Genomic DNA, 26622 nt, shown 5'->3' on the forward strand with positions numbered 1-26622 from the left:
CTAAAAAAAAAAAAAAATAGGCACAGAAACCGCTTCACACATCAGCACTGAACTTGTGTTGAAGACTGAGACCTGCACCTTCTGTGTGTGTATTGCCATTTCGTATCTAAAATGTACTTCCCCACCACTTTTAAAATCCACCAGCCAAGGACATTCGATTGGTTGGTGACAGTGCGCATTGTGCTTAAATGACGGACTGGAAAAACCATTTGTAATTATTTAATGCACACGCACTCTGTGTTGTTTAATGAAACATTTAATTTCGCTTCATGCAGCCTGCCTGTTGGAATGCAACAAACATTTTAAGATATTATGAAAGCGTTTAAAACATGGACCATGTTTTAAACGCTTTCATAATATCTTAAAATGTATGTTGCATTCCAACAGGCAGGCTGCATGAAGCGAAATTAACTGTTTCATTAAACAACACAGAGTGCGTGTGCATTAAATAATTACAAATGATTTCACCAGTGCGTCATTTCAGCACATGATACAAGAGCCACAACTCGCAAAACAATGGTGTGAATAGAGGCTCCTAATCGGACTCTGGCAGGGGGCTCTAAAAGGGGTGAAGCCTCATTAACAAGTTTAATGGTCTTTCAAAGACCTGTGAAGTGCTCGGGTGCGGCTGGCAGCTCCGTGTCTGCCCGGGAAGGTGTCTCAGCCCGGGCTGACACCTCTTAACCCTCTAAGGAGGGGAGAGACACCAGATTGCAGCACAACAAAATGTACTAGTATTTTCCCGTTTTTTACATATAAATACAGATAAAGGAAAACTTGTTTTCCGTCTGTATTTATATGTAAAAATCTGTAAAAACGGAAAACCGGTAGCCCTAGTTATATTCAGGGCTCCCTGTTTTATGGTATTTATTTTTTCGACATTTCTGTCTATTTATCCATATTTGTTTTTTGGCCATTTTATCTGTATTTATCCATAATTATTTCGTCTTTTGCGTATAAATGAAGTTGTAAAACTGTACATTTCCATATCTATTTAACTGATAGACGCTCACTCATACTTTGATGTCCGTCATGTTTTAGCTATTAAAGCTGCCAAATATTACATAACAATACATCCACTAGTAAATACTAGCATTATACCATAAATGTATGTTGACATATGCCGTTATTTAAAGAAATGTATTTTTTTTATATCCCATGCTGTCCATCTGCTGGCCTATAATTCATGAACGACAGCCTGGAGAATCCCTTAAAAGAAGCAGTTTTCAGTATTTATCCATTTTTTTAAATAAACGCATACAAAAAATGCATTGTTTTTGATCTGTATTTATCTGTAAAAATCCATAAAAATGGAAAACAGGGAGCCTTAGTTATATTCCATAAAAGGGTGTACCTCCTACCTCCTCACCCACTTTTGGTGGCATGCTTCATCATACGGGTTAGTCACTTGTAAGCACCATCCTGGTACACAAAGGGTTCACAAGACTCTCAGGGACTTTTTTTTGTTTTGTTTTTTAGGGTAAACTGGTTTCATCCAGACATTATAATTGGTGAAAATTAACCTATCTCCAGTTGATTGTAACCTTGCATAGGACAGGACAGCAAATTAATGAATGTCCTGCCAACTTAGATAACATCTCCACAAAGCGCCAGGGCACAGGGTCTTTAAAGTCCAGGTCTATTTGTCTATTTATTGATATTATCCTGGGAAAGAGCAGCTTACAAGTGGGCATGTTGAGATACAAACCTGTGTCCTGCAGTTTATTCGTAGAACACTACAGAAGGCACACATATCTAACTATCAGGATATGGGGCAGTTTCTGTGTATGGGCGCCGGGGCTCCGCCCCCTTTACATTAACACTAAAAAAGATTCAATCCATAGCACTGGTAAATCCGTTTTAATTTAAAAATTAAATACACATTTAAAAGTTGCAAAAATTGGGGACTCTGTCTGCCCCACTCACCACGTTGTTGCTGTGACTTTCACTTTTTGTGAGATGCCTGTACTCACAAAGTAACTCAGTAGCACTTAGGTCACCAAACTAGGAGCGGCTCTTTTTGTGTTAACCCCTTTAGCGCGACCTAGAATCCCCCGCAGTCTGGACTATTCTGTGTGCGGGCGGGACCGCATCGGCCAACGGACGGGCGCAGCACTAAGGAGGTAGTGCTCGCGACAGACGTTGGCTGACGAACGGGTTAAACATCGAAATAACAACAACACACACACACACGTGATTCAGTGATTACGTTGTTCCCCCTTGTTGGGTCCAAGTCTTAGTATTTGCTGGGCTGATAATCTCTTAGCCCTGAGGCCTGTGAGATCATCAGCTCAGCAAAGGCTGAGGATCAAGGCCTAGTCTCTACCCCTTGATGCCGTGGAGGTAAAGTTAGCCTTGGGAGTTTCGTATGCAAGCCCTGTAAAGCTAACCCTTAACCCTACGACGTCAGATGCCGTGACTTCTCGCTCGCTTTTGGTTTACATCGGCAAAGCTCTATCAAAGCTTCGTTTTTTATTAATGTTAAAGAATTCGAAGGCTACGTTCGACGTTACAAGCAAACTAGATCTGTTATCAGTTGATTGGTGCGAGAGTTCATAACAAGGCGCATTTCTTAGTCTTTATCGGTATAATTATATAGATGACGTTGTCGCAACTTTGAAACTTTAAAGAAAAGGAATATGGAACAATAATTTCCTTCTTGGTCTGTTACAATCGACATCATGAGAGTAAACAGCATTTCAGCACTGAGTAACGCGATTTAAGGCAAAATATATCGATAGAATTCCAACAAATTAACCATCAATTGTGACCTGCAATATTTCAATCATTCATTATCGAATATCCTTAAGTGTTTTAAAAGTAACTAGTGGCTATTCCTGAAGAAGGTGCTGGTTCGCCGAAACGCGCGTCGAAATTATTATTGTGCCACCTTTTTTTTGCTCTGTATTGTTTTATAATCTTTTTTCTACTTGTGATATTGTTTTTAATAATATTGTGTTTGATTTGTCATATATTGTATGTCGATACAATTTTTTTAAATGATGTATGTATAAAAAAAAAGTGTTTTTATAGAATCTTTAAAAATCATGACAATAAAGACAGAACTCAATTTTTGGATGGTTTATTTCTCCCATTTATCATTGTATAGACAAGAGGATACAATTGCCTGGGTGTGTTTTTTCTCATAAATATTTGTTCCTGACCTAGGAATTGAACTAATTATTGTTCAGGGGGTCCTTGTTTTATACACTGGCTGTAAAGCTTACCCATGTCAATCAGGGAGTGGAGAGCATTGTAACCCCACTCTTTCCCAACACGTCGCAGGGTGGGGTGCGACCAACCTTTGAGGAGTTGGGAAAAGGTGTGGTAGACTGGTTCTAGGCAGGAAGGCAATAAAATGAATCTGCGCAGACTCACTATGTGTGGTGAGAGAGACTTCCCACAAGATATTTGGAATCCATTTTGGCTCCGGTGTGTGCCTGAGTGTTTAGACCCATGATTTACTGCAGTCTGCTGACAGTGCTGGCGGTGTCCTTGTACACAGCAGTGCAGGTTTGTGTGGTGACTCTAGCTCGTGGACTTCGTGCATGGCTTTGAATGAGTAAGCAGAGTAAGGTAACAAAAAATAATAGCTAGCTGGCCCAGGCCCATTTTGGTTTGTTATATTTGGGTTGGTTCATGCCAGGGTCTACGGTTTGGTCCTCATTAAGAGCACAGAGAGCAACTGCACTGGTGGCATGGCTGGTGTAAAACAGCACGGCCTGAGACTGCATGGGACAGGGAGATGTGCCTAGACCAGGAGACTAATGGACAGGCCGGCCTAGTTAACTGTTGATGCACAGACACGGGAGAAGGGGGCACGCCTTATCTGGGCCCTGCTGCCCCGGGTTTGAAGAGCCCTGTCTGCCTATATTTTTCCTGGCATTGTGGGCAGTCATGAAGTGTTTTTGCTGTGAAAGGTAAAGTTTTACTTTCTGAATTATGTATTGCTTTTGTTTTAAATACATGCGTCAACTGGAGCTTGAATGATATGGACTTTGTCACCACGCAGCAATATTGTGTAGAGTAGCAGAGGTTTTCCTTCTCAAACTCCTTTTAAAATGCGAGCAATAAATGCAAACGATTTGGCATGACAAACAGGGGGCTGGTGATGGATGGCTAACTGTATTTGATGGGGATGAAAGTGGTGATAATCGTGATCTATGGGCTTAGGACAGGCTGTAAACTCTAGGAAAGGAAATGTTTTATTTTAATTTTTTTCAACCCGACTATAGAGTGCCTAGTAAAAATAGAACATTAACTATTGTAGTTGCACATAAATGAAGGGCAGTGATTGCATCATATGTATATGTTACAGTAATATTCAGAAAGCCAAAGGTTTTTTTTTTAGCATTGAGTAGCAGAGAATCTGAGAGACCGTAAATACTGTGTCTAGTTTGAGCGTGGAGAGAGCTGCAATTGGGAGATGCCGATTTAGTTAAAACAGGATATCCTTTTTGTGAAATTTAACTGACACATCAACTCACTTCTATAACAAGATTACCTATGACATGGTGTAGTAATGCAGTAATATATGGGGCAGGTTTCTAGTGTTTAAATATTTCAAGGCTATGCATTCACAATTGCTTTATAAACCTTCATGCTTGCTCAAATGTGCTTTAAAATGCACCATTTGTCTACTCTTTTTTTTCTCAAAATTTTCTGGGGAGTCCTCCCTCCCCACTGAACCTCCCTTTATGCCAACCGTCTCACTAGCTTTTTTGCAACATGGCATTCATCTCCAACTTTTACGCCTCACCACTTTGAAATGTCATCAGCCGCCACTGATCAGGATCCTACTTATATTCAGCTCCATCTCCATTTAAATAGTTCCTCTTGTTATCAATGACCTGAAAGCACTACTGCCATAATTAGAAGTGCCCCAGAGTGGTGATATTTATCACCCCTAGTAAAATCCAAAACATAAGTCTCATATATTACTGAGTGAGACAAATGTGAGCTATTCTGAGATTTCACTTACAAATGGGTGCTTTCTTTTAGGAAAGTCCCCTTTTCGACATGGCCATACTCCACTTTTTACCTGGTATTTGATGTGATTTTGACTAGAAGTGCAGTGGGTTCCTGCTAACCAATTCTCCAGTGCCAGATCTCATCACCCAAACTGTGCTATTGTTTCCCCCATTGGCAAAACCTTTAGGACACTCTGTAAGTCCCCAGTAAATGGTACCTCTGGTACCTAGGACCTGAGATACTAAAGAGAGTCCCTAAAGGCTGCAGCATGAACTGCGCCACCCTAAGGTATCCCTCACCAAATCTATGCACGACTGCCATCGCAGGCTGTGTGTTTTGGTGCAGACCCAAAAGTGAAAACACGACATCCCTTTGTGGCATGTCCCTTAACCCTGCATGTAATATTTATAAGTTATCCCTACTGCAGGCCGCACAGCTCTAAGGCCGGATGCCTTATATTACATGTGAGGACATAGCTGCCTAAGCAGATATGCCCCTGTGCTAGTCAGTTCCATTGCTACCAGTACAAGTGATCAAGGAAGCCCCTTTAAAACATGTGATGGATATTGGTGAAAACTAGTTCCCCAGCTACAAGATCGCTTCGCTGGAAAGAGGGATATTTGGTATCAAACATCTCGTATTATTAAACCCACACTGATGCCCGTGTCAGAGTTAGTGATACGTGCACCCAGAGGGCACCTTAGAGGTGCCTGCTGCAAATCTACCAGTCCTTGTTGCTGACTGACTGGATTTTGTCAGCCTTGCACCAGAGACGAGTGTATGACCCCAAGGATAAAGGCCTTTGCTCTTGGGAGGCCAGAAACCTGGCCTCCTACAAGATGACCTGCAGATTAACATTCCAAGGCAGGGGAGCGTCAAAGTTCCTACCGCCTTTGGTATGTATATCTGATTTCTCTCACAGGTGAAGAAGCCAACCCCATTTGTCCAGAGCCGTTTGGCACCTGGACAGCTTAGAAAAATTATCTAGTCTGATAGGAGTGTTCACCCTCAGGCCACCCCTAAGAAAGGCTGCCTGAGGTGGAGGTGACTTTTCAAAGTTAGCTATATGGTGATATTAAAATCGGGAATTCTGGAGCCACCACCACCAGGAAGTGGTCATATAGAGGGGGCAGTGACCCCATGGGTTGGTAGCCCTTTGGCTACTACCCTACACTTCCCTAGTTCCCCTAAATTCAGTATTTAGGGAAACTGTGGTACCAAGAAATTAGATCCTGCTAGCCAAAAGGACTAAGCTCTGTGAAAAGCAAGGACTGTACAAGAAGCAACTGACTTGGCGCCAACCCTGCCGGCCTGTCTGCTTTTCCCGATGATTGCGCCAGTGTCGAATCATCCTACAAACTGCTGTGCCTCCCAAAAGCCTAAAAGGACTGCCAGCACTTCTGTTGAGGCTCAGGAACTCCTGTGAAGTAGTGGAGCTGATTCCCTGCATCTTGTAGGCACCCAAAGAGACCTAAGAAGACTCCGGAATGCCCAAACCTGACACCAGAAAGCTCCATTGCACCCATGCCGCCTAGCCCGAGTTGAAGTGAGCCAATACTGCCAGTGTGGTCCCCAGCCCTCCAGAGATAAAGTCCACCCTGGATTTTCCCACTGTGAGCTTCCCAATGCCGCCTGTAGCCTCTGGTTGCAGGCCTCCTCTACCCAAAAGTGCTCCCTGTGATGAAAATCCGATGCCTGAAGACCCGTCTGCATCCATTGCCCCTGGCCTGTGGAGAAGATGATCAAATGTGCTCCCAAGCATCGTGAGACCTGAGCCTCCCTTGTGGTTCAGATCAACTGGCTTCCCAGTCCATGACTGCAGCCTCTTTTCAACCGGACCAATCCCACTTGGATAACATTTGGCACCTGACTCTGAAAAATATCTCTGCACCCGGCCGCCCCAGTGCAACCCGAGGGGACCTGTTGGTGCTGCCTTGGACCTTGTTCCATACTCACCTAAAGTCCAGGAAATTGGTCCAGTAAGTTACTGCGAAGTGTCCAAATGTAGTACAGTTTTTCGCCCATAGGATAAGACTGGCCACCCAACGCTGAGAAGCACTTCTGCACCCCTCCGCCTAAGTGCTGCCCATGGTAACCCATGGGTGCTCCATTCAGCCTTGCTCCATACTAACCTGAAGTCTTGGAGACTGGTTTTGTAAGTCGCTGTATTATACCTGAATGCAGTACTTGTTTTTCCTCCCATAGGATAACATTGCAGCTTTTGAAAAATGCACTGTCCACTTTTTTAATGCAATAGTATTCCTCTTGAAAAATGTACATACCTGATCATATTAATTCTGATGCCTAAACATATATAAAGATGCATGTTATTTTTATAAATTGATGTGTATCTCCTTATTGAGTCGTGTGCATAATTTATTGAATATTGTGTGTGTTTGCAGATGCCTAACACTTCTCTCTGATAAGCCTAGGGCTGCTCGACCACACTACCCCCTATAAGAGCACCCTCGAGATTGCTACAGCAAGCCCCTGCCCCATCGTAATGGAATACCTGAACTCTTTGCACAGTATATATCTTTTTGATATACCATATAAAGGGTTAGATTCCTACATTTTTGTAATAAATGCTGCTTTTGCTATAATTACTGTTTTTTTCCGACTATATATTTTGGCATATTTAACTCTTAAAATGAACCTGAGGAAAATGCAGGGAATTAATTTTCACCCCATTCTTTCCTTCTCCCTTGGATTTACGCATGCAGAAAAAAACACATTACTTGGAGTTCCAGTCTGTGTGACGGCAAGAGTTACTGTACATACATTGAGGTGGGTGAGCCACTGTAAACTCGAACCAGGCTTGAGCATAAGGCTGCCTCTGGTTCCACTCAAGGTACTGTTTGAACCTCAAGCCCAAAATAAGCCAGGTTTTCAAGTGGCTTCGGCCTGCCAGCCTCCCTTTACCCAGAATGTGGAGTTATGGTCGGAGCAGCAGACTTTGAAATTGGGGAACCAGGTCTCAGCGTCCTCTGGGCATCCTCTGATTCTGGACAAATCACTTACTCTCCCAGTGCCAATAAAAACTAATGTGGCTGTGTGTATTTTATTTTTATTTAATGCGATTTTATATAGCGCGAACATTACCCGAAGGTGTAGGGGCTTTTCAAATGAACATGTTGCGTTAAATAAGGACTATGGATTACATAAGTTACATAAGAGATACAAACAGAAAACATTTTTTGCAAATCTACAAGGAGAGAAGTCACTCAAGGAAGAGATATAAACAGGTAAAAATTGCACATGTACAAGTTGTAAAGACACTCAAGGGAGAGGTATGGAAAGGAAGAAACTCTAGAATCACATAGGAATGGTAGTAAGTACATAGGTCTACTACATATACTTGTGGTTAGAGTTCTATATATACAAATAGTAAGTTCACACAAGAAGAGATATAAACCGGAACAAAAATGCACATGTACAAGTTGTAAAGTCACTCAAGAAAGAGATACAAACAGATAAACTCTAAATCACATAGGAATGGTAGAAAGTATGAAGTTCTACTACATATACTAGTGGTTAGAGTTCTAAATATACAAATAGTAAATTCACACAGGATTACATTTTAACAGCGATTAGGCTTGGACCTTTAGGTCCAGTTTTATGCTATAAAAACTGCAAAAAGAGGTCAAAACAAAAGTGGTGATATTAATAAAAGGAAAGACAAGTTGATGATACAAATATGAAGGCATGGACTGGCTGTAAAAAAACATGCAGTGGCTCTGGAAGGCTAATCGGCTGGAGTGAAGTCTGTTGAATGCCAGGAGCCAATTAATAGTTGCTCTCCTTTTATTCCACAAAACACCAATAAGGCCTTTAACTCAGCCTTGGTATAGAATGGAAAGATGTTTCGATCTAATATCAGAAAAGACAAAAAAGACTGAATTTTGGGGTCATGAAATTTAAGAAAACAATTCAAAAGGTAGTCTGTAGGGTTGGTTAAAAAAATTCACTTTTTGTTATTTTCCTTGTAGGAAAAACTGGTTTATTGAAGATACAAGAAAGGCCAACATGTGTTTCACGATACACGTTGCTTCATAAGAGCCAGATTTTAATAACTAAGCACAATTTAAATGCAGATCAGGAAGTAATCAACCAAAAATAAGTTAAAAAGAGGAAAAATATAGGTGCAGTAAGAAGTCACAAATGGAAAAGATTTTTTTTTCTTTACAAAATCAAATTAGTCAAGAATGAAGACAATGTTTATACAAATACTTAATGATATTGAAGTAATGAATAGCGAAGAGGAACAAAAGTGTTAACAGCCTAAAAAGATCCTTAAAGTTAATTATGTGAGTTCAGGAAGGAACCATGCACTCTAAAAGGAGTGTGAAACAGAGAGACTAAAGGAGAATAGCTATATAAACGTGCATGGTGCTAACATGAGGATACATGATATGAAGAAAATCAAGTGTCGAAGGATACGGTGAGAAAGAATATTGAAACGTGTAGGAAAAAAAATTATATATATATATATATATATATATATATATATATATATATATATATATATATATATATATATATAATCTCCAAAGATTCTCCCTTCAGGAAAATACGTGAAACAACACACCAGGAGTTGCTGTGCAAGAAGGCTTATTGGCAGCAAAAACAAACAACGCGTTTCACCTCACGGCTTGTTCACGTTTGCTGTGAACTCCAAAACCTAGTCCTTTTACATTGTCAATTAGTTGTCACAATAGTAGGACTACTAGTGTACACCCATATGTGAAAGTATAGCGGACATGTTGGAACAGAGAATACGTTGTTAAATGTTCAATGCGTCAAATATTAACAATGTTAACATCAGGTGGTAACAGGTCCAAAGCCATATGTGATAAATCATCGTTTTGTATAAAGTCATAACATAAAACTTAGTATCTTAGACCAAGAACAACTGTACATATATGACAATATTAGTATACTTATTGTCAGCTCAAAAAATAGAGCTACACTCCTGCAGCTCTGCCCAAGTGGGTATGCTATGTAGTTCATTGTTGGTGGTGTGACAACAAAGTCCGTTTGTCCTATGGACAAGAATCCTGTGGAGGTGCGTAAAGATACGCTGCATAATAGCTAATGTATACTGCGGCTAGGCCCAAGTGGGCACAGCCAGAATCTTTACAGTTATATCAACACGTATTTTCAACGTTACACAGAAGCATTCCAAAATGTTGCTTGAACTCATTGATTTCTGTCTGAACCACAATTTTTTTATTTTCAACGAATTGATGTACCAACAGTTGTTCTTGGTCTAAGATACTAAGTTTTACGTTATGACTTTATACAAAACGATGATTTATCACATATGGCTTTGGACCTGTTACCACCTGATGTTAACATTGTTAATATTTGACGCATTGAACATTTAACAACGTATTCTCTGTTCCAACATGTCCGCTATACTTTCACATATGGGTGTACACTAGTAGTCCTACTATTGTGACAACTAATTGACAATGTAAAAGGACTAGGTTTTGGAGTTCACAGCAAACGTGAACAAGCCGTGAGGTGAAACGCGTTGTTTGTTTTTGCTGCCAATAAACCTTCTTGAACAGCAACTCCTGGTGTGTCGTTTCACGTATTTTCCTGATGGGAGAATCTTTGGAGAAATATATTGGGCCGCCGGAACCCTAAAAACGACCCACTCGTGAGCGAGTACTGGCTTCACCGGAAATCTGTGTTTGATATATATATATATATATATATATATATATATATATATATATATATATATATATATATATATATATATATATATATATATATATAATATATATATATATTTTTTTTCCTCTCCACGATCTCCGGTAGACTTTGCGAAGCTGTCGTCGGGCGGTCCGAGCCTGGACACCGGAAGTCCCAAAACGTCCTTTCAACGATCTCTTAATGAGATAAAAGATACTCGGACACCTTCCTTCTGCAAACAGCGATTTATTACGGCAACAAACAGCGCACGTGATCAAGACTTAACCGCCGAAACGCGTATATATAGTTGCATGCAGCCCCTTGCCATCATCTATGTATATAAATCAAACACCCAGTATAACCAGGATAAATATTAAATGAAACATTTTGTACCAACTTTTTTCAGAAGGCAATGCAAGAGTAATCCGATGTTGTTTCAAAGTAGAAAATCCGGGTTGAATTATACATGTCGACAGCAGGTTTCTAAATGCAAAAACAAATAAATGTCAATCCTGAAATTACCTTTCAGCGTAGCAAATCTTTTAAGGATTTTACTCTGTTCCAGTGATACTCCTTGCTATTCTAAATAAAAAGTCAAGAAAACAACATTGATTGATCTACCAGGCTTCTTTAACTGTGGTAAATGTGTATGCTGTGAAAAAATGTTTCCCCATCAAAGATTTTATGAATTGCAATTCTGAATTTTCCATTCATGTTATCACATGTTACTGTCAGAACATCTATGTTGGGTCTACCATTCAACAAGTTCAAGAAAGATGGTAGGAGCATTTAAAAGCTTTTAGAAACCCTAATGAGAAATTCTCTGTCAGTACACCTCAGAGATTCTAAACGTGGACGTTTCTTAAGAGTTTCGTTTTGTACCAATTGAAACAGTGAAACCACACAGAAGAGGGGGTGATTTGATTATGGCAAATCTTTGAGATTTGATGTTATATATAATATGCGTTTGCTTATAAAACTTTTCTCGTTTGGTGAGCTTCTTAAGCGATGATGGGGTTAGTCGTTTAGTTTAATATTTTACAGCTTTCGTTGTAGATTATATTGGGAGTCTTTCTTTTATTTAGGGGTAATTCCTTTTGTATTATTTCAGTTCTCTTGTGGACATACCACGCTGTATGGCATTTACTTCTTTTGACTGGCATCGTACTACAGAATTCTACATTAAATATCAAAATAGAAAGAAAAATGTTAAGGAGTATGCTACATAGCACAGTTCTATAGGATAATCCATGATATATGTTCAAATAGATATTAATCACAGTGTCTTTGCATTAATAGACGTTTGTCCACATTTATAATTCAACTCGTATTTTCTACTTTAAAACCTCATCTGATCACCCTTGCATTGCCCCCTGAAACAATTTGGTACAAAATGTTTCATGTAATGTTTCTCTTGGTTATACTGAGTGTTTAATTGATATACATAGATTATGGCAAGGGGCTGCATGCAACTATATATACCATATATCTACATATATATGCATAGCTATACATATATATATATGTGCCTCGGCCGAAACGCGTCATGTTGGCTAAAGTTGTTGAATTAAAAAGTCGGTGGTTTAGTAACTAGCATCCTGTGTTGTCAGAGCCTGTCTTTATTCAAGGACGGGTTTTGGCTGGAATATATATATATATATATATATATATAATGTAATATAATATTTTCTTTTTTTTTGGGGTGAGGGGGGTTTGGTGTAAATAAATCTTTAAACCGGATACCAGCGTACCAGCCGTTTTCTTTCCGTACCAACGGATGAGAGGAGGAACGTGCAGTAATATATATATATATATATATATATATATATATATATATATATATATATATATACAAACAAAATGTTTGTGTGTGTGAGAAATAAGTACTCGCGCAGCAGCGCAAGTGATGCCTGCACTCTAAAGGGATGTTAAAAAAGGTTTATAGCGTCTTTTTCTAAGCCAACAGACAGCCACTGTGCCCTATTTGCTATAAAAACAAATCACCTACGTTAGTGAAAACCTGGTAGAATGACTTGCATAACATGTTACATGGTTTGAAGAAACTCCTGCATCGGAGAGCAGCAAACTTTTTTCTCAGTGCATGCAAATTATTGATAGCAATGGACATTTAAAATAAACTAAAATATTAATATAAAAATGTAATTTACATTGCTAATTTCACAATAGTGTACATTTCATATTGTTCAGAAATGCTACACAATAAATTATGAAAATAAACAGCCCCTTTTATGACTACTCTTACAATATCAAAGTATCGGTGTCCGTATACATAGTAGTCAAGTGACTATTTTGCATACTTTTAGTTGTCCTAAAGATACCTTGGGTACAGTTACCTACTGTGCCTTCCCTGTCTACTGTTCTCCTTGGGGTCACATACTACCAGCGACGGCTCGTGGAGGGAGTTACGGTGGGGCAGGAGGGTGGGGAGGGGGAGGGGCAGGGTGGAGGTTGCTAAAAACCGGCATATGGATAATTGCAGGTAAGTAAACAATTTAATTAATAAAACGAATTTCGTAGCTCGCACTGCATTGCATTTTGCGATGCAAGGCGCACTACGAAATTCGTTTTATTAATTAAATTGTTTACTTACCTGCAATTATCCATATGCCGGTTTTTAGCAACCTCCACCCTGCCCCTCCCCCTCCCCACCCTCCTGCCCCACCGTAACTCCCTCCACGAGCCGTCGCTGCATACTACTTGCAAGTCCCTTATTTTTTCTGATATCCAGATGTAGTACCGTCTTCAACTGAAACAACTAAAGGGATGCCCAATAACGTGTACGTGTGAGAAAAAGAAAAAGAATGTGCACTGTTCCTATTCACTCACTTTGGCCAGATCCACTCATCTAAAACATGTTGTATTTAATCAAAGAGCAAAAAATATAACTTCAGTGTCATAGTTGCAGAATTATTACTGGAGTATGATAGACCTGTATGTATGAGACTAGCCCAAATGGACATGAAGACCTGCTGTTGAGACAAACTATATATTCTGATTCCAATCTTTGTAGGTCACGTTTTCTGTCACCCCCCTCTGGGATTCACTGGGACCCTGTCAATACCAAAAAATGCAATCTCAAGACAGTTCGGTCCATGTACCTGGTTGCAATACCTCGCTACATGATAGCTACTGTCATAGTTCTTAATTGCTCACAAATGTTCCAGGATACGTTTCTTGACTGGAAAATAGTACTTACCACATACTTTAATCCACTTATGCACACCAGAACAAAAACCATGTGATCGATATTACCATTCACAAACACTGATGTTAACCTTCCTTCCTATAGGTAGAAGATATGTCTTCACATTCGAACTATGAGCACAGCCCTTACATCTTTCACATTTAAAGAAACCCAGCAATTCTCTAAGCTATGAGCCTGTCTGATTACGCTGTTGTCTAGGGTAACTATGCACTAGCATGTCTGTAAGAGAGGCACTCTTGCGATAGGTGATATGTGGGCGGGAGCTAACTAATTTTCCTATGATGAGGTCAGACTGAAGGCCAGTTCTTGCTGACAATGTTCTTCACAGCGGTGGGTGCATGGTTATGTGTGGTGATGACGAGCCTCATCTCATTGTTTGTTTGTATTTTCTTTTTCTTTCGGTCTATGGAGGCTATCTCTATTGTTTTTAGCCACCCTCTCCCTCGCGGTCTGTGCAACTCCTCTGTCTGAATCGCCCCACCATATTAGTCTCCTCTTTCTTATAGGACATGTTCGTGCTGCAGTTCCTTCTGGCTCTCAGGAGTCCCCCATAAGGGATACTCTATTTCAGGTTCTTAGGGTGATGGCTCTGCAAGTGTAGAATGCTACTACTCGCTGTGCTCTTTCTGTAAAGACTGGTGTTGATTTTCTCACCCACCACCTCAACGTGCACATCCTGGAAATCTATACTCTTGGTAAAACGTAGATTTAGGTCATTCTCTCCTAATCTATGCAGGAAAATGTCTAAGGTCTCTTGCGGGCCTTCCCAGATCAAGAATATATAATTGATATACCTTGTCCATAGAATTAAATGGCTGGCCCACTCTGCATAAGTCTCTGCCCATACATGTTCTGACTCTCACCAGCACATGAACATGCAAGCGTAACTTGAGAGCAAAGCAACTGCCCGTGGCAGTCCCTGTCAACTGTTTATACCACTGTTCCTCAAACAAAAAGAAATTATGCTCCAAACAAAAGCATTACATCTCAACAAGTAACAGTGTGGTCATCCATAGATATTGGCTTGTCCCTGAAAAAATACCTGCATGCTGATATGCCTAGTTCATGTTCAATTCATTTGTATAAAGATACAACATCAACTGTGGCAAGGATGTAGCTAGATTTCCAAGGAATATTCTGCACCTTGGAAATAAAGTCCATGCTGTCCCCACAATAGGAGGGTAAGCTTACCACAGAGGGGAAGAGAAAATAATCCAGGTACAGGGAGGCAGAAATAATGGGTCTACCTGGAGGGTCACTTTCCTGTTTATGAATCTTGGGTAACATATAAAAAGCAAGGTGCAGTAGGTTTTTTAACATGCAAAACTGCTTTTCATCTAGACTCAAAAGACCCTTCATGTGCTACTCTGCTAGCATGTTGTGAAGTAGAGTAACTGTTCAGGCATATTCAACTATATTAGATTTCATATAGTTGACGGAAAATTCCGATTGTCTTTTAGCCTTCGCTCTGTATTCCTTCACATCCCACAGTGCAACATTGTCACCTTTGTCAGAAGGTTTTATCACAAAAGGCTTAGGGCCATATGTATCAACATTCCGTTTTGCGATTTCTAAATAGCGATTTTTGAGGAATCGCTATTAGAAATCCCAAAATGGTATGTATGTAGGAATTCGCTTCTTTTTAGCGATTCCTTAAAATTCCTTAATTGCGATTAGCAAATTGCTAATCGCAATTAAGGAATAATTTCCCATTCATTTCTATGGGCCAGGGGGCCCATAGAAATGAAGGGGAAATTTGCGATTCACAATTTGCTAATCGCAAATTGAGAATATTTTTAAGGGTGCAGGGGTGTCCAAAGGACACCCTGTTGCACCCCTGAAATCTGCATGGGTGCACATGTGGCGCACATACATGCCCTAAGGGCATGTATGTACGTCACATGGCACTTTGAAAAATGAAAAAATATGCATTTTGAAAGGAATTCGCAACTTACCACCAACTAGAAGTTGGTGGTAATTTGCGATTCCTTAAGGCCAATTTGCGAATTTTTTTGGCTTCTTACATTGCATTTAAGGAATCGCAAAATTTGCGATTCCTTAAAAGCAATTGCAAAATAAGTAATCGCACATTTTGCGATTCCTTATTTTTTAAGCACATTTCATTCATACATACCATTTGTCCAAATTGCATTCGCAAACGCCGAAATTCTGCGAATTTAGGCATTTGCGAAGTCAATTTAGCTTGATACATATGGCCCTTAGATTCTCTCAGGGACATAAGGGATTCCCTTCGTCCTCTTGTTAAGTTCTCAGAAAAATGATTGTCCCTCTGCTTCCATAACCTCATCAGGTCACGTGAAATGACCTTGCGGTAAGTGTCAATGTTTTCATGCGGGGTAACTGAATTGTACGTGGACTTTGTTTTAAAATCATTCTGGCTGGTTCTGTCTATTTCAAGAGCCGCAATAAACATTTTTGAGTGGCCCTTTGTAGTATGGGCTTCACTTGCGCTGCTGCACAAGTACTTATTTCACATACACGGGGTCCTGTGCCCTGTCGCCCTGCACTGACTGTGCCTGGTGGATGCATCCGGGTTCAACACAGGGACCCAGATGTGGTGATATATATATCTCCTTGATACACAGCTCATACACCATAAAGTTCCTCAGTTCAAGAAAGTGCGGACCACTGGTTTGTGCTTCAATATATTGTTCTAATCGTCGGCCATTACGCGTTTCGGTCCAGCCGGACCTTGATCACAAAATATGTGTGTATGTATATATTTCTGCTCATTTCAATTTTCTTTTTCACTGCATCCTTCAAGACTCGATTTTCTTTAGATAATGTATCCTTATGTTCGAACCATATGCATTTTTCTTTTTAAATAACTTCTCCTTTAGTCTCTCTGTTTCACACTCCTTTTTGAGTGACTGATTTCTTTCTGAACTCACATAATTAACTTTAAAGATCTTTCTAGGTTGTTCATACTTTTGTTCCTCTTCGCTATTCATTAATTCAATATAATTATGTTGTTTGCATTGTGTTTATTCTTGATTAATTGTATTCTGGAAAAAATATATATTTTCAATGTTTTTACTTCTTACTGAACCTATATTTTTCCTCCTTTGTTTTTTTAACTTCCATTTAGCTACTCACTGATCTGCCATTAAATTGTGTTTAGTTATTGTTAAAAATCTTGCCTTGATGAATCGACGTGCGTCGTGAAATATGTTTTGACCTTTGTTGAATCTTCAAAAGCCCGGTTTTTTTCTACAGGGAAAAAAACAAACAGTTTTTTAACTAACCCTACAGACAATCTTGTGAATTGGTTCTTACATTTTATGACCTCAAAATCCAATCTTCCTTCTTGTGCATTTCCAGCTGGGTTTAGAGCGATTGATTGCGCATTTTTTTTTTAAAGGTATTTGTGTCATACTTTTTTTAAAGAGCATCCCTGTTCCTCAGTTGTCTTTAATATCAGAATAGAGTCCAGTAGATGACAAAACATTCACTTAATGCGAAGGAGAGCATGGTGCACAATCTTCCGACTTGGACACAATTCCTTAGTAGTAGTTAAGATGTGTGTGTTTTTATGATACAATGACTCAGGACTGCCGTGAGTGGGAGAAGACGATAGGCACTACAGCATCGGATTTGTAAACCAGTTTGGCACTAATCTTTGACACTTTTAGTGGCTGATTTGTACAAAGTGAAACCAGAAAACCTGGATAAATTGTGGCTCCCCCACTTCAACTGTGTAATCTTAAGCAAATATTTTATTTGGCCAAAACGCCTTTATCTTCATTAATCTATATGAAAGCACTTTCAAATATGTGAGTTCAGAATACCAGTTGACAAAAGTCAATTGTGTTTGCTTTAATAGACTATAATGTTGCTGTATGAAAACTGGGTCATGTACAGTGTTTACATGACAGCTGTCTCGCCTCTTAGTTCACTCATGGTCTATGTTTTAAAACTGTCACTTTTAATTAGTGCTTCTCAGTGCTCAGCTGATATAATGTGACGTTTTAATGACAAAGCTTCCACGAGCTAAACAAATATACTTTTTTGAATTTTGAAGATACTCTATCATATTTTACGGGTTTGGTGTATGATTTACAAACGTGCAGTGTGACAGGCTCTGTGAGAAGAGAGTAAACATCGAAAGGCTGTGTTGGTCTCATGGGCACCGGCTGGAGCACCTCTGAGGAGGCTGCCTTGAAGTCTGGCAGTCCCAGCCACCCCACGGCAGCTGCGGGTGAGGGCTAACCCCATTTCAGTCCAGTGGGGTTGCATGCCTGGTCTGCACTGTGCAGCCCTGTCAGTGTACATGTTCCGCCTGTATCACCCCAGCTCTGCGGTTGTCTCAGTGCATGTGTACGCGCGCCCCCTTCAGTGTTTACATCACCCCTGTTCTACGTGTGCATGTGCGCGCGCCCCTGTCGGTGTTTATGTGTGTGGTTTGCATGCGCCAGTCCTGCTGTGCCTGTGTCTGTGCTGCTCCAGTGCAGGCTTTGTCTCCACCTCTCGATAGCGGGAGCTCTCGCGTGCGAAACCAGAGCGCAGTCCTTTCATCCGAGGGCTCTACGAGGAGGCAGTCTGTCCTGACGCTGCCTGTCTCTTGTCTTCTTCTGCCCCCGCCCGGCGTTCGCCGGACCCCCGACCCGCAAGAGTTCACACACAGCCACTGCCGTAGCGCATTGGGCGAAGGTGTGCGCTTTGTAGCCTACAGCAAACCCCCCCCCCCTCCATTGTTTGTCAGACGCCCCACTTACCGGCTTAGATCTAAACCTCCGCCCCCTGCAGGGTGTGCGCTTTGATCTAATGTTACTTACATTCTGCCCTGTCCACTAAAACATCATCAATCGGACGACAAAGAATCGCCTGAGGACAGAAGGAAATAGAAAGCTTAAGAGGAGGCAACGTTCACGTGTGTGCACCCCCACCCCTTATCACGGAGACTGGTCTGGCCCTCCCCAACCCGTGCTCACAAATGATGATGTCATGGTAATCGGTGTCGGTGGCTGGGTACCAATTATTTGCTCCGGCTCTCTCCCTCCCACCGCCACCCAATGCCTGCATCCTCCAGAGCTGCTCTTCTCCCTACCTCCTCCCGGACTGCTCTCCACCCTGCACCTTCCTGGCCTCTCTCCATCTGCATCCCATAGGCCAGTATCCACCCAGCATCATCCTGGCCTCCCTGCATCCGACAGAGCGCACTCGATATTGCATCTATCCGAGGCGGCTCCCGGCCTCTTCAGCATCCCTTTGAACCATCTCGGACTGGAACCTGCTCCATCGCGCCTCACACTGGGACCTGCTAGGAGGCTGGTGAGGGCAGCCGGCACCCGTCCTTTCCGATTATGTCATGCTGTTCTCTGGAGGTAGCTGGGTACCACTCGTCTCTGGTCACTCGCCTTTCTTAGCTCATCACCCCACTGTACCACTCTCCCGCATTGGCAAGGTCGACTCGCCACCCGTGCATCATCCCCGTGAACAACTCCCCTTCCAGACACATGCACTGCTCTCCTCCCGCATCCCCCGAGCACACTCCCCTCCGCACCCCCCTGGACCGCTCTTCGTCCCTCGCTGGGGCTGGCAGCTCTTGAGACTAGGGCGGTCTCCCGGCCGCCCCTCTCCGCCGATGATGTCACGGTGATTGCTGCCGGCGGCGGGCACCGTTCCCCTGCTGCTCGGGAGGTGGGCAGCTCTTCCCTCCCCTGGATCTGCTCTCCATCTTCGGATGTCCCCGTTCTGCTTTCTGTCTTGGATCTGGCAGACCCGCCCCTTCACAGCGGCCGCAGCCCCGGCAGCAGGACACGTTTAACACCCATCGCCCTGCGCCTACGCAGTGCAGCAGCAGCGCCACGCCGCCCGGAGGAGCCGCACCGGGGGCCGGGCGCCCGCAGCTAGCCGGGACCCCTGCGCAGGCCGAGCATGGGAGGGGCGCAGTCATCGCTGCAGCAGGGACAGGGCTGCGTCCGCAGCAGGGACCCTCCGGACACAATGTAAGTGGTGAACTCGGGGGTCAAACATGGGCATGGAGGTGTTGGGATGCAGATTCTGGCATGGGCTGGGGCACGTCACTGTTCATAGCAGAGGGCGAGAGGCGCGTGGCACCAATACCCTGCCTCCTCAGATATCCTATGGGAGGACCCCAGGTGGGCAGGTGTGTCCGAGGTGAGGCTATCACCAGTGTCGCACCACCAGAGCACGAGGTATCACCCCTGTGACGCATAGGGCATGTGCACGGGACATGTGTCACCAGTGACACACAGGAGTCGAGGAGTGTTACCTAAGGAGGGGTTTTGGGGGACGTTTGGCATCACACCGCATGAAGGGGCACCCAGAGTATTTACCATCAGTGTTAAACACCCTAGAATGGGTCAGTATCTCTGTCACACGCCCCAGAAAGAGTACACCGCCATTTAACTAGAGTCCCACACCTGGAGGAATTTGTAGGGTTCTTCTCACCAGTAGTAACCCTCAGGAGGGGTGCACTGGGGTACAACTCATGTCACACTCCTTGGCGTTGTGCTTGGGGTATCGCCTGCGTCACACGCTCCAGGAGGTGTATATGGAGGTACCACAGAGTTGCACGCCATTGGAGTTATGCGTGTGGGGTTATTGTTGCCTCACACAAGTTGAACTGCAGGGGGCTGTCAGCTTTGTTCCTCCTCCTAGGAGGGGTGCACTGCGCCCTGGCTCGTGTCATGCACTGCAGAGGCGTGCACGGCGGCCTTAGCAGGGTCTCCGCAGGCCTCAGGGGTGTGCATGGACGCGTCCCCAGTAGGCACTGGGCAGTGATGTATCACCACGCTCACCCCAGCAGGTGTTCATGAGGCTCTCACAAGTAATATCCACAGAATGTGTGCAGGGGTCACCAGTTTCACACAAACCAGAGGGAGCACATGGGATAAAACAAACTAGTGAGTGTTGCACATCCTAAGATCTAAGCGTGTGAGTATTCTCAGAGTAAGACTCTACGGATGGGATTTATGCAGCCCTTACTGATGGAGAGACAATCATACAATGTACACAACGGAAAGGGAAATAAACCCTTTAAGGACAAGAGGGTGACATGCTTCATCAATGGGCTCCCAATGACGGGCAGAGTGCAAAGGGATTGGTAAAACTATCTCCAGGGGTCCATGTGAACTGTATTCGGTTGCACTCTGCCTCTCACTTACCCTTTTCCATCGCTCATCTTTGAGAAAGCACCTCAGCTCCTCCCCTTAGGGAGTTGTATCCCACACCATGGACCTTGTAGTGCAGGTGTGAGGAGGGAACCCAACGACGAAGCAAATCACCATCGAGTGAGTGAGGGTTCTCGTCCTTAAAGGATTTCTGTCGCTTTCCTTTTCTGGTGGTCTTACTAAGAACAGCTAATTGCGAGTCCTGTCTGTTTGACTAAGTAGCCAAACATACATTGTGTGATTTTCTTTGTATATTATGGATCAGTACGTTCTTGGCACTTCTGATCCCATTTAGTTCTTCTGTGTGGAGATAATTATAGCCATTACTGATATCACACCCCCAGGAGGTGTCTATGGGTTACACCAGTGTCGCCCACCTAGGAGGGGTGCAGAGGGCTCTCACCAGACCTACACATCTCAAGAGGCATACATTGGCTGTATCACCGGCATCTTGCTGCGTGCAGATTTCACCCATGTTATACACTCCCAGAGATGCATACTGGGGTCTTATTGATGCTACACCTCAAGGACGTGGGAATGAGGCTCTCCCCTCTGTCCCACACACCAAGGGTGTGCATAAGAGATAACCAGTGACCCAGGAGCTGTGCATGGGTATTACTGCTTTCACCCGCAGTGGTCATGATCCTCGAAGGGGTATCACTTGTCAGTCTACTGAATCCTGTGCCTTGGCCACTGTTACCGCCACAATTTCTTATCCCACACATGACCTCCTTGCTAATAATGGTTGTATTTTGATACAACTCTACCTGTGTTTCTTGCACATACCCTCACACATCATGCCACATGTTATGATGATCTGTATTACCCTGCCCTACTGCAAGTCCAGTGTGTCTGGCAATATCAGTACTCGCGCCCACACCTCTCCCACCTCCCACCACTGGTATTACTAACCTGTCAGCCGGCCATGTCTCTCCGTCAATGGCAGATTTCCCTGTCTTGTATCTGGTGCCCCTCATAATGTTGGTCTATGGATTGATAACTTGCCCTATGTTTTCTGCACAGTCCCCTCTCATACATGCTGCCTGTAGCAATATCGGTCTATAGATCGGAGATGGGTAAGCCACGGAAGGCCCAAGCGTGGCTCCAGCAAATGCTAAGCGTGGTTCAGCTCAAGATCACCTTGGACTCTTGAGCCAAAAATGAGCTAATCTACCATCTGGCCTCTGCCCAGCGCGCTCACCTTATTCATGCAGAGTTGTGTTGATAGCACTAAAACCTCAAATTCAGTGAATTTCTCTGAAAAAATTAACAGATTTAATCAAATATATAACGTCCAATGTTGCCTCTTGCAGAAGATGAATTGCTCACGTAAGATACTCTACATCTTGACATGATAGCAAAGATGGACACACAACAGATACATGGTTGATCATATTAATAAGTTCTTCTTAATCATGAAATCCCAACAAATACAGGTGATGTGTTTTACAGCCTTTTTGTGTTTTCGAGGATAAAGTAATACCACATCGGATCTATTGTTGTGTTTAAAGGGGAGTCTCTTAAGCCGGAACATCTAAGTTATTATAGGTGTAACCTTGAAATTATTTGGTTGATGCCAATAAGGCAGAAACAAAATTTAGCATTTAATGTGCTATGCTACCTCGTGATAGTGCGTGAAGGCTATGTAAATGTGAAGCACTCTGATACCCTTTCCGGGTCATGTCCGCACTATATAAAACACTGAATAAATAAATACATTCATTAATAAATTATAGAATCGCACCATTTCTTTGTCGTAGGGCTGTTCTTACTATCGTCTCACGAAGTGCAATATTTTAAACTGCAACTGATTTTTTCTAATGCATAATCTAGGACTTGATATATTTGAAATATTCTGTTAATAAACTACAAATATTTTCAGCGAAATATGATGGATCCAAGATTTTTGGTGCTAGCAATAACACAGCGTGTATGAGAATCACTTACTTTTTCTCTGTGCCAAAGCTCTAAATCTTGAGGATACGTTTCAGTAGTCTATCTATTCTGTCAGTAACACAGACCTCCCTCGTAATTTCCAATTTCTAACGGCCTGCGGACTGTATCAATCCAAATGTTGTGGAATTCCGGATGCCACCAGTATTAGTAATTTCTGAAACGCGAATACCTTCTGGTATTCCCCACCCTTCTTTAAACGGGGTGGCTTTACATTTTTGTAATATAGAAGAGAGCAACAGTAGAAGATGCTATTGTCTGCCTGGTTCACTTTGTTCTCTGCCAACACAAAACATTTTATGCTGCAAAAAGCACCGCATTTCCCAGAAAGGGTCTCCTAGCCTAATCCCTTCAAGTAAATGAAAGGCACCTGTTAGAAAGATGGACTCTGTCTGGAACACAGAGCCTTTAATAACCCGCTCAGTTACACAGCTGAAAAAAAAATCCCTACATTTATTAGGTCTTTCAGTAGCAAAAACATAAATAAGGTCTCAAATTAAAATCAGTTTTGCAAACAATTACGTTTTGGTAATCCTCATCCTCAGTCAGACCAATAAAGACATATATTAAGGAATTGTAGTGGATAAGTAGATAAGGCTATATTATTTCCTATTTCTACACAACAACTGGAATTCGAGTGTACTAGAAACAATGCCGTCAGGCTTATGCGATCACGTGCATGAAGCCAGCAGGTCTCAGGGCAGGTACAAAACACCCAGACAAGAGACTGGCCAGAATAAACACCATACAAGGACTACACTTGTATGCACCCACTTAGTTCATATAGAAGGCTACCAATCCTCTTGCCCCCTAAAGAGGCCATCTTGGATTGTATGGAAAGCCATTGACCCAAATCACCACAAAGAGTAACTTCATGACAGACATCCTATACAGATTGGTTAAGTTGGTAGGTCGCAAGACTCCTTGACCCAAAAACCACCACTGTCCGTGATAATCCTCACCATCAAAACCACATCTCTGACATTGGTGCGGGGAAAAACAAACAACCTCTTCATGGAAACCCTCAGTTGAGGAAAACCTACAACTGCAGACCTAGGTCTGGCACATAAAGCTCCAAGCAGCTTCACAACTGGCAAATGCTGCATTAAATAAAACCTCAAAACATAACGTGTAGTAGTGCTGTGAGGTCATCGGAAGCAGAATGGCTTTGCAATAGCTGAACACAAACTCTACAGGCAGCCAAAATCCCTCAACCTCCCATGTCACACTCGCATCACACCAGATAAAGATACACTAGCTCCCCTTCGGCAAACAAACCCAGTTCAAACTCCTCATCCCCACTTTCAAGGAACTACATAACTCTGGCCATCATCCCTTAACAGTTGCATCTGCTTTCACAAACCGTCCAGACACCTCTCCTCATTCCGACAACTAATTGTGCACATACCGTAAGTATGGGAAACCATATTTCTCAGTCGAGCCTTCTCCTACATCAGTCCTAATGCATGGAATGACCGTCTGCTACACCTAAGAACCTCCTCTTCACTTCTTGAATTACGCAAGAAGCTGAAGACCTGACTTTTTGAGTAGTCCCACGAGGACCCAGGTTGGCATAGACTTGCACCTGCTCATCATACAGACACCCTTCCGGATGGTCTTGTGCTCTACAAATCTACATAACATATCATATCCTGGGCTTCAGATCCAATCAGATTGACGTTATCACTCGGCTTAGGCGTTTCGGACACGGACCTTGCCATGTACTCCATCCGTTTCAGCCATCCACTGCAAATCTTCGTTATCACAAACTTGTAATTAGTGAACCGTCCATCGCCTCCAATTAGAAAGCTGGAAGTAGCGAATGAAAAACAGTTCAGTGGTCAAAGTTCTCCTTGCTGACCATCAACTTCTTTCATGAAGAACTGTAAAGCAGGCCTTGCAGTACAATCAAATGGTGTTCACTTCCTTCAGTTCGTTTTCTGGAAGTGATCCTTTCGAAACTAGCCCGACCAAGGAAATTACCTATAAACGGACACAGCATAAATGTACAGATTTCTGGTATCTCCCTGCCCTGCTCCAAGTGGCGACAAGACACTGACCTCTAATCTGACTTATTTTGACCCTTGGTCAAACACCTTCTTGGAAACATTTTCCAAAGAAAGAAAAGTCTGCTGGTTTTAATATGGCCAAAGAAATGTAATAGTCAGGGTCCGTCTGTCTCGTTGAGCAGAAAGCCGCAAAGGGGAATGATCAATTGCAAAATAGTGCATAAAGTATTTAAGAAGCGGTCTAACTGCACCCTGCCTCCTTAGCCAGCTCACCTTATCTGCCAACACCCCTCATCAGGGCTCGAAAAGATAGAGCTTTACCTTCAGTCACACTGACTTGCCCCTGAACGGGGATTGACTCGTAAGTAGTTCTTCGCTGTAAGGTACAAACCGCCCTCTACAAAATCTCTACTTCTTCCAGTAATGGAACCCTCCCACGAACGGCCCCCTGCAGCCTTCTTCAAGGGCCACATAGTGATGCTCAAGTAATCATGGAAGGCAGTCTTTAAACATTGAATAAGCCTGTTGTCCTTACCATGTACTATTGAAACAGTATTAAAACATTTCCATTTTCATCATATCAAGTTAATTGTTAGAGTAATGATTAGTTACTGAGTAAGCGATCACCTGTGCTCGGCGGGTACAGTTTTCTCTCGTAAATGTCAAAGAAGGCCTGATTTTGGATTGGACTGCAAACATTTTGTTCAACAAAGCAGTGTCCCTGTCCCCCTCAATTATGAGTACAAGGGAAAACGGACAGGAAATATCCATTGGTTCTAGCTGTATAAAACTACTGCTCGGCAACAGGAACTTCAAGGGGCAATTCTCCCACCTACAGCTAAGCAGCATCTTTTTTATTTTCTTTATTAAGTTTAAATTTTTTGGCAGCAGCAGAGAAAAGACAAAGCAACGAGTAAAAAAAAACCAGTAATACAATTCAGCTCAACAATATCACAAAGTCGACGAATCAATAAATCAATTGCTATAAACCATAAGAGAGAAGAAACACAAGAAAACAAGGACTGGCGTTGCCAATAGGTCTCGCAGTAGGAAAGTTGGAGCTATTGGTTTTGTAAATGACAAAGCCCTTTATGTTTTTAAAATGAAAAAAAATAAAAGGCATTGTTATTTGCAATGGTAATGGCTCCAACTTTCCTACTGCGAGACCTATTGGCAATGTGAGTGGTGTAGTGTGTGTGAGTGGCATTGCGTGAGTGATTGGCGTTGCATGTGTGAGTGGCGTTGCATGTGTGAGTGGCGTTGCATGTGTGAGTGGCATTGCATGTGTGAGTGGCATTGCATGTGTGAGTGGCGTTGCATGTGTGAGTGGCGTTGCATGTGTGAGTGGCGTTGCATGTGTGAGTTGTGTTGCGTGGATGAATGGCGTTGCGTGTGTGAGTGGCGTTGTGTGAGTGAGTTGCGTTGCTTTGAGTGAGTGGCGTTGCATGTGTGAGTGGCGTTGCATGTGTCAGTGGAGTGAGTTGCGTTGCTTTGAGTGAGTGGCGTTGCATGTGTGAGTGGCGTTGCATGTGTCAGTGGCGTTGCGTGGGTGAGTGGCGTTGCGTGGGTGAGTGGCGTTGCGTGGGTGAGTGGCGTTGCGTGG

The 26622-nt window shown here is 42.7% G+C and overlaps 1 protein-coding gene across 6 annotated transcripts in view; it reads left to right on the forward strand.

Moving 5' to 3' along the window:
- TACC2 (transforming acidic coiled-coil containing protein 2) overlaps positions 1–26622 on the forward strand; it is a 395420-nt gene that overhangs the window by 260350 nt on the left and 108448 nt on the right. The window contains exon 1 of one of the 6 annotated variants that reach the window (XM_086922959.1): positions 19663–19869. The exons of the other annotated variants lie outside the window; for them this stretch is intronic. Within the exon in view, the coding sequence (XP_086779085.1) occupies positions 19799–19869 (71 nt within the window). The 5' untranslated portion in view covers positions 19663–19798. Of the gene's footprint in view, positions 1–19662; positions 19870–26622 lie in introns of those variants that run through there. 6 annotated transcript variants of the gene reach the window in all.

Source organism: Lissotriton vulgaris, chromosome 5 (assembly GCF_964263255.1).
Source record: "Lissotriton vulgaris chromosome 5, aLisVul1.2, whole genome shotgun sequence".
In the NCBI taxonomy this organism is placed as follows: Eukaryota; Metazoa; Chordata; class Amphibia; order Caudata; family Salamandridae; genus Lissotriton; species Lissotriton vulgaris.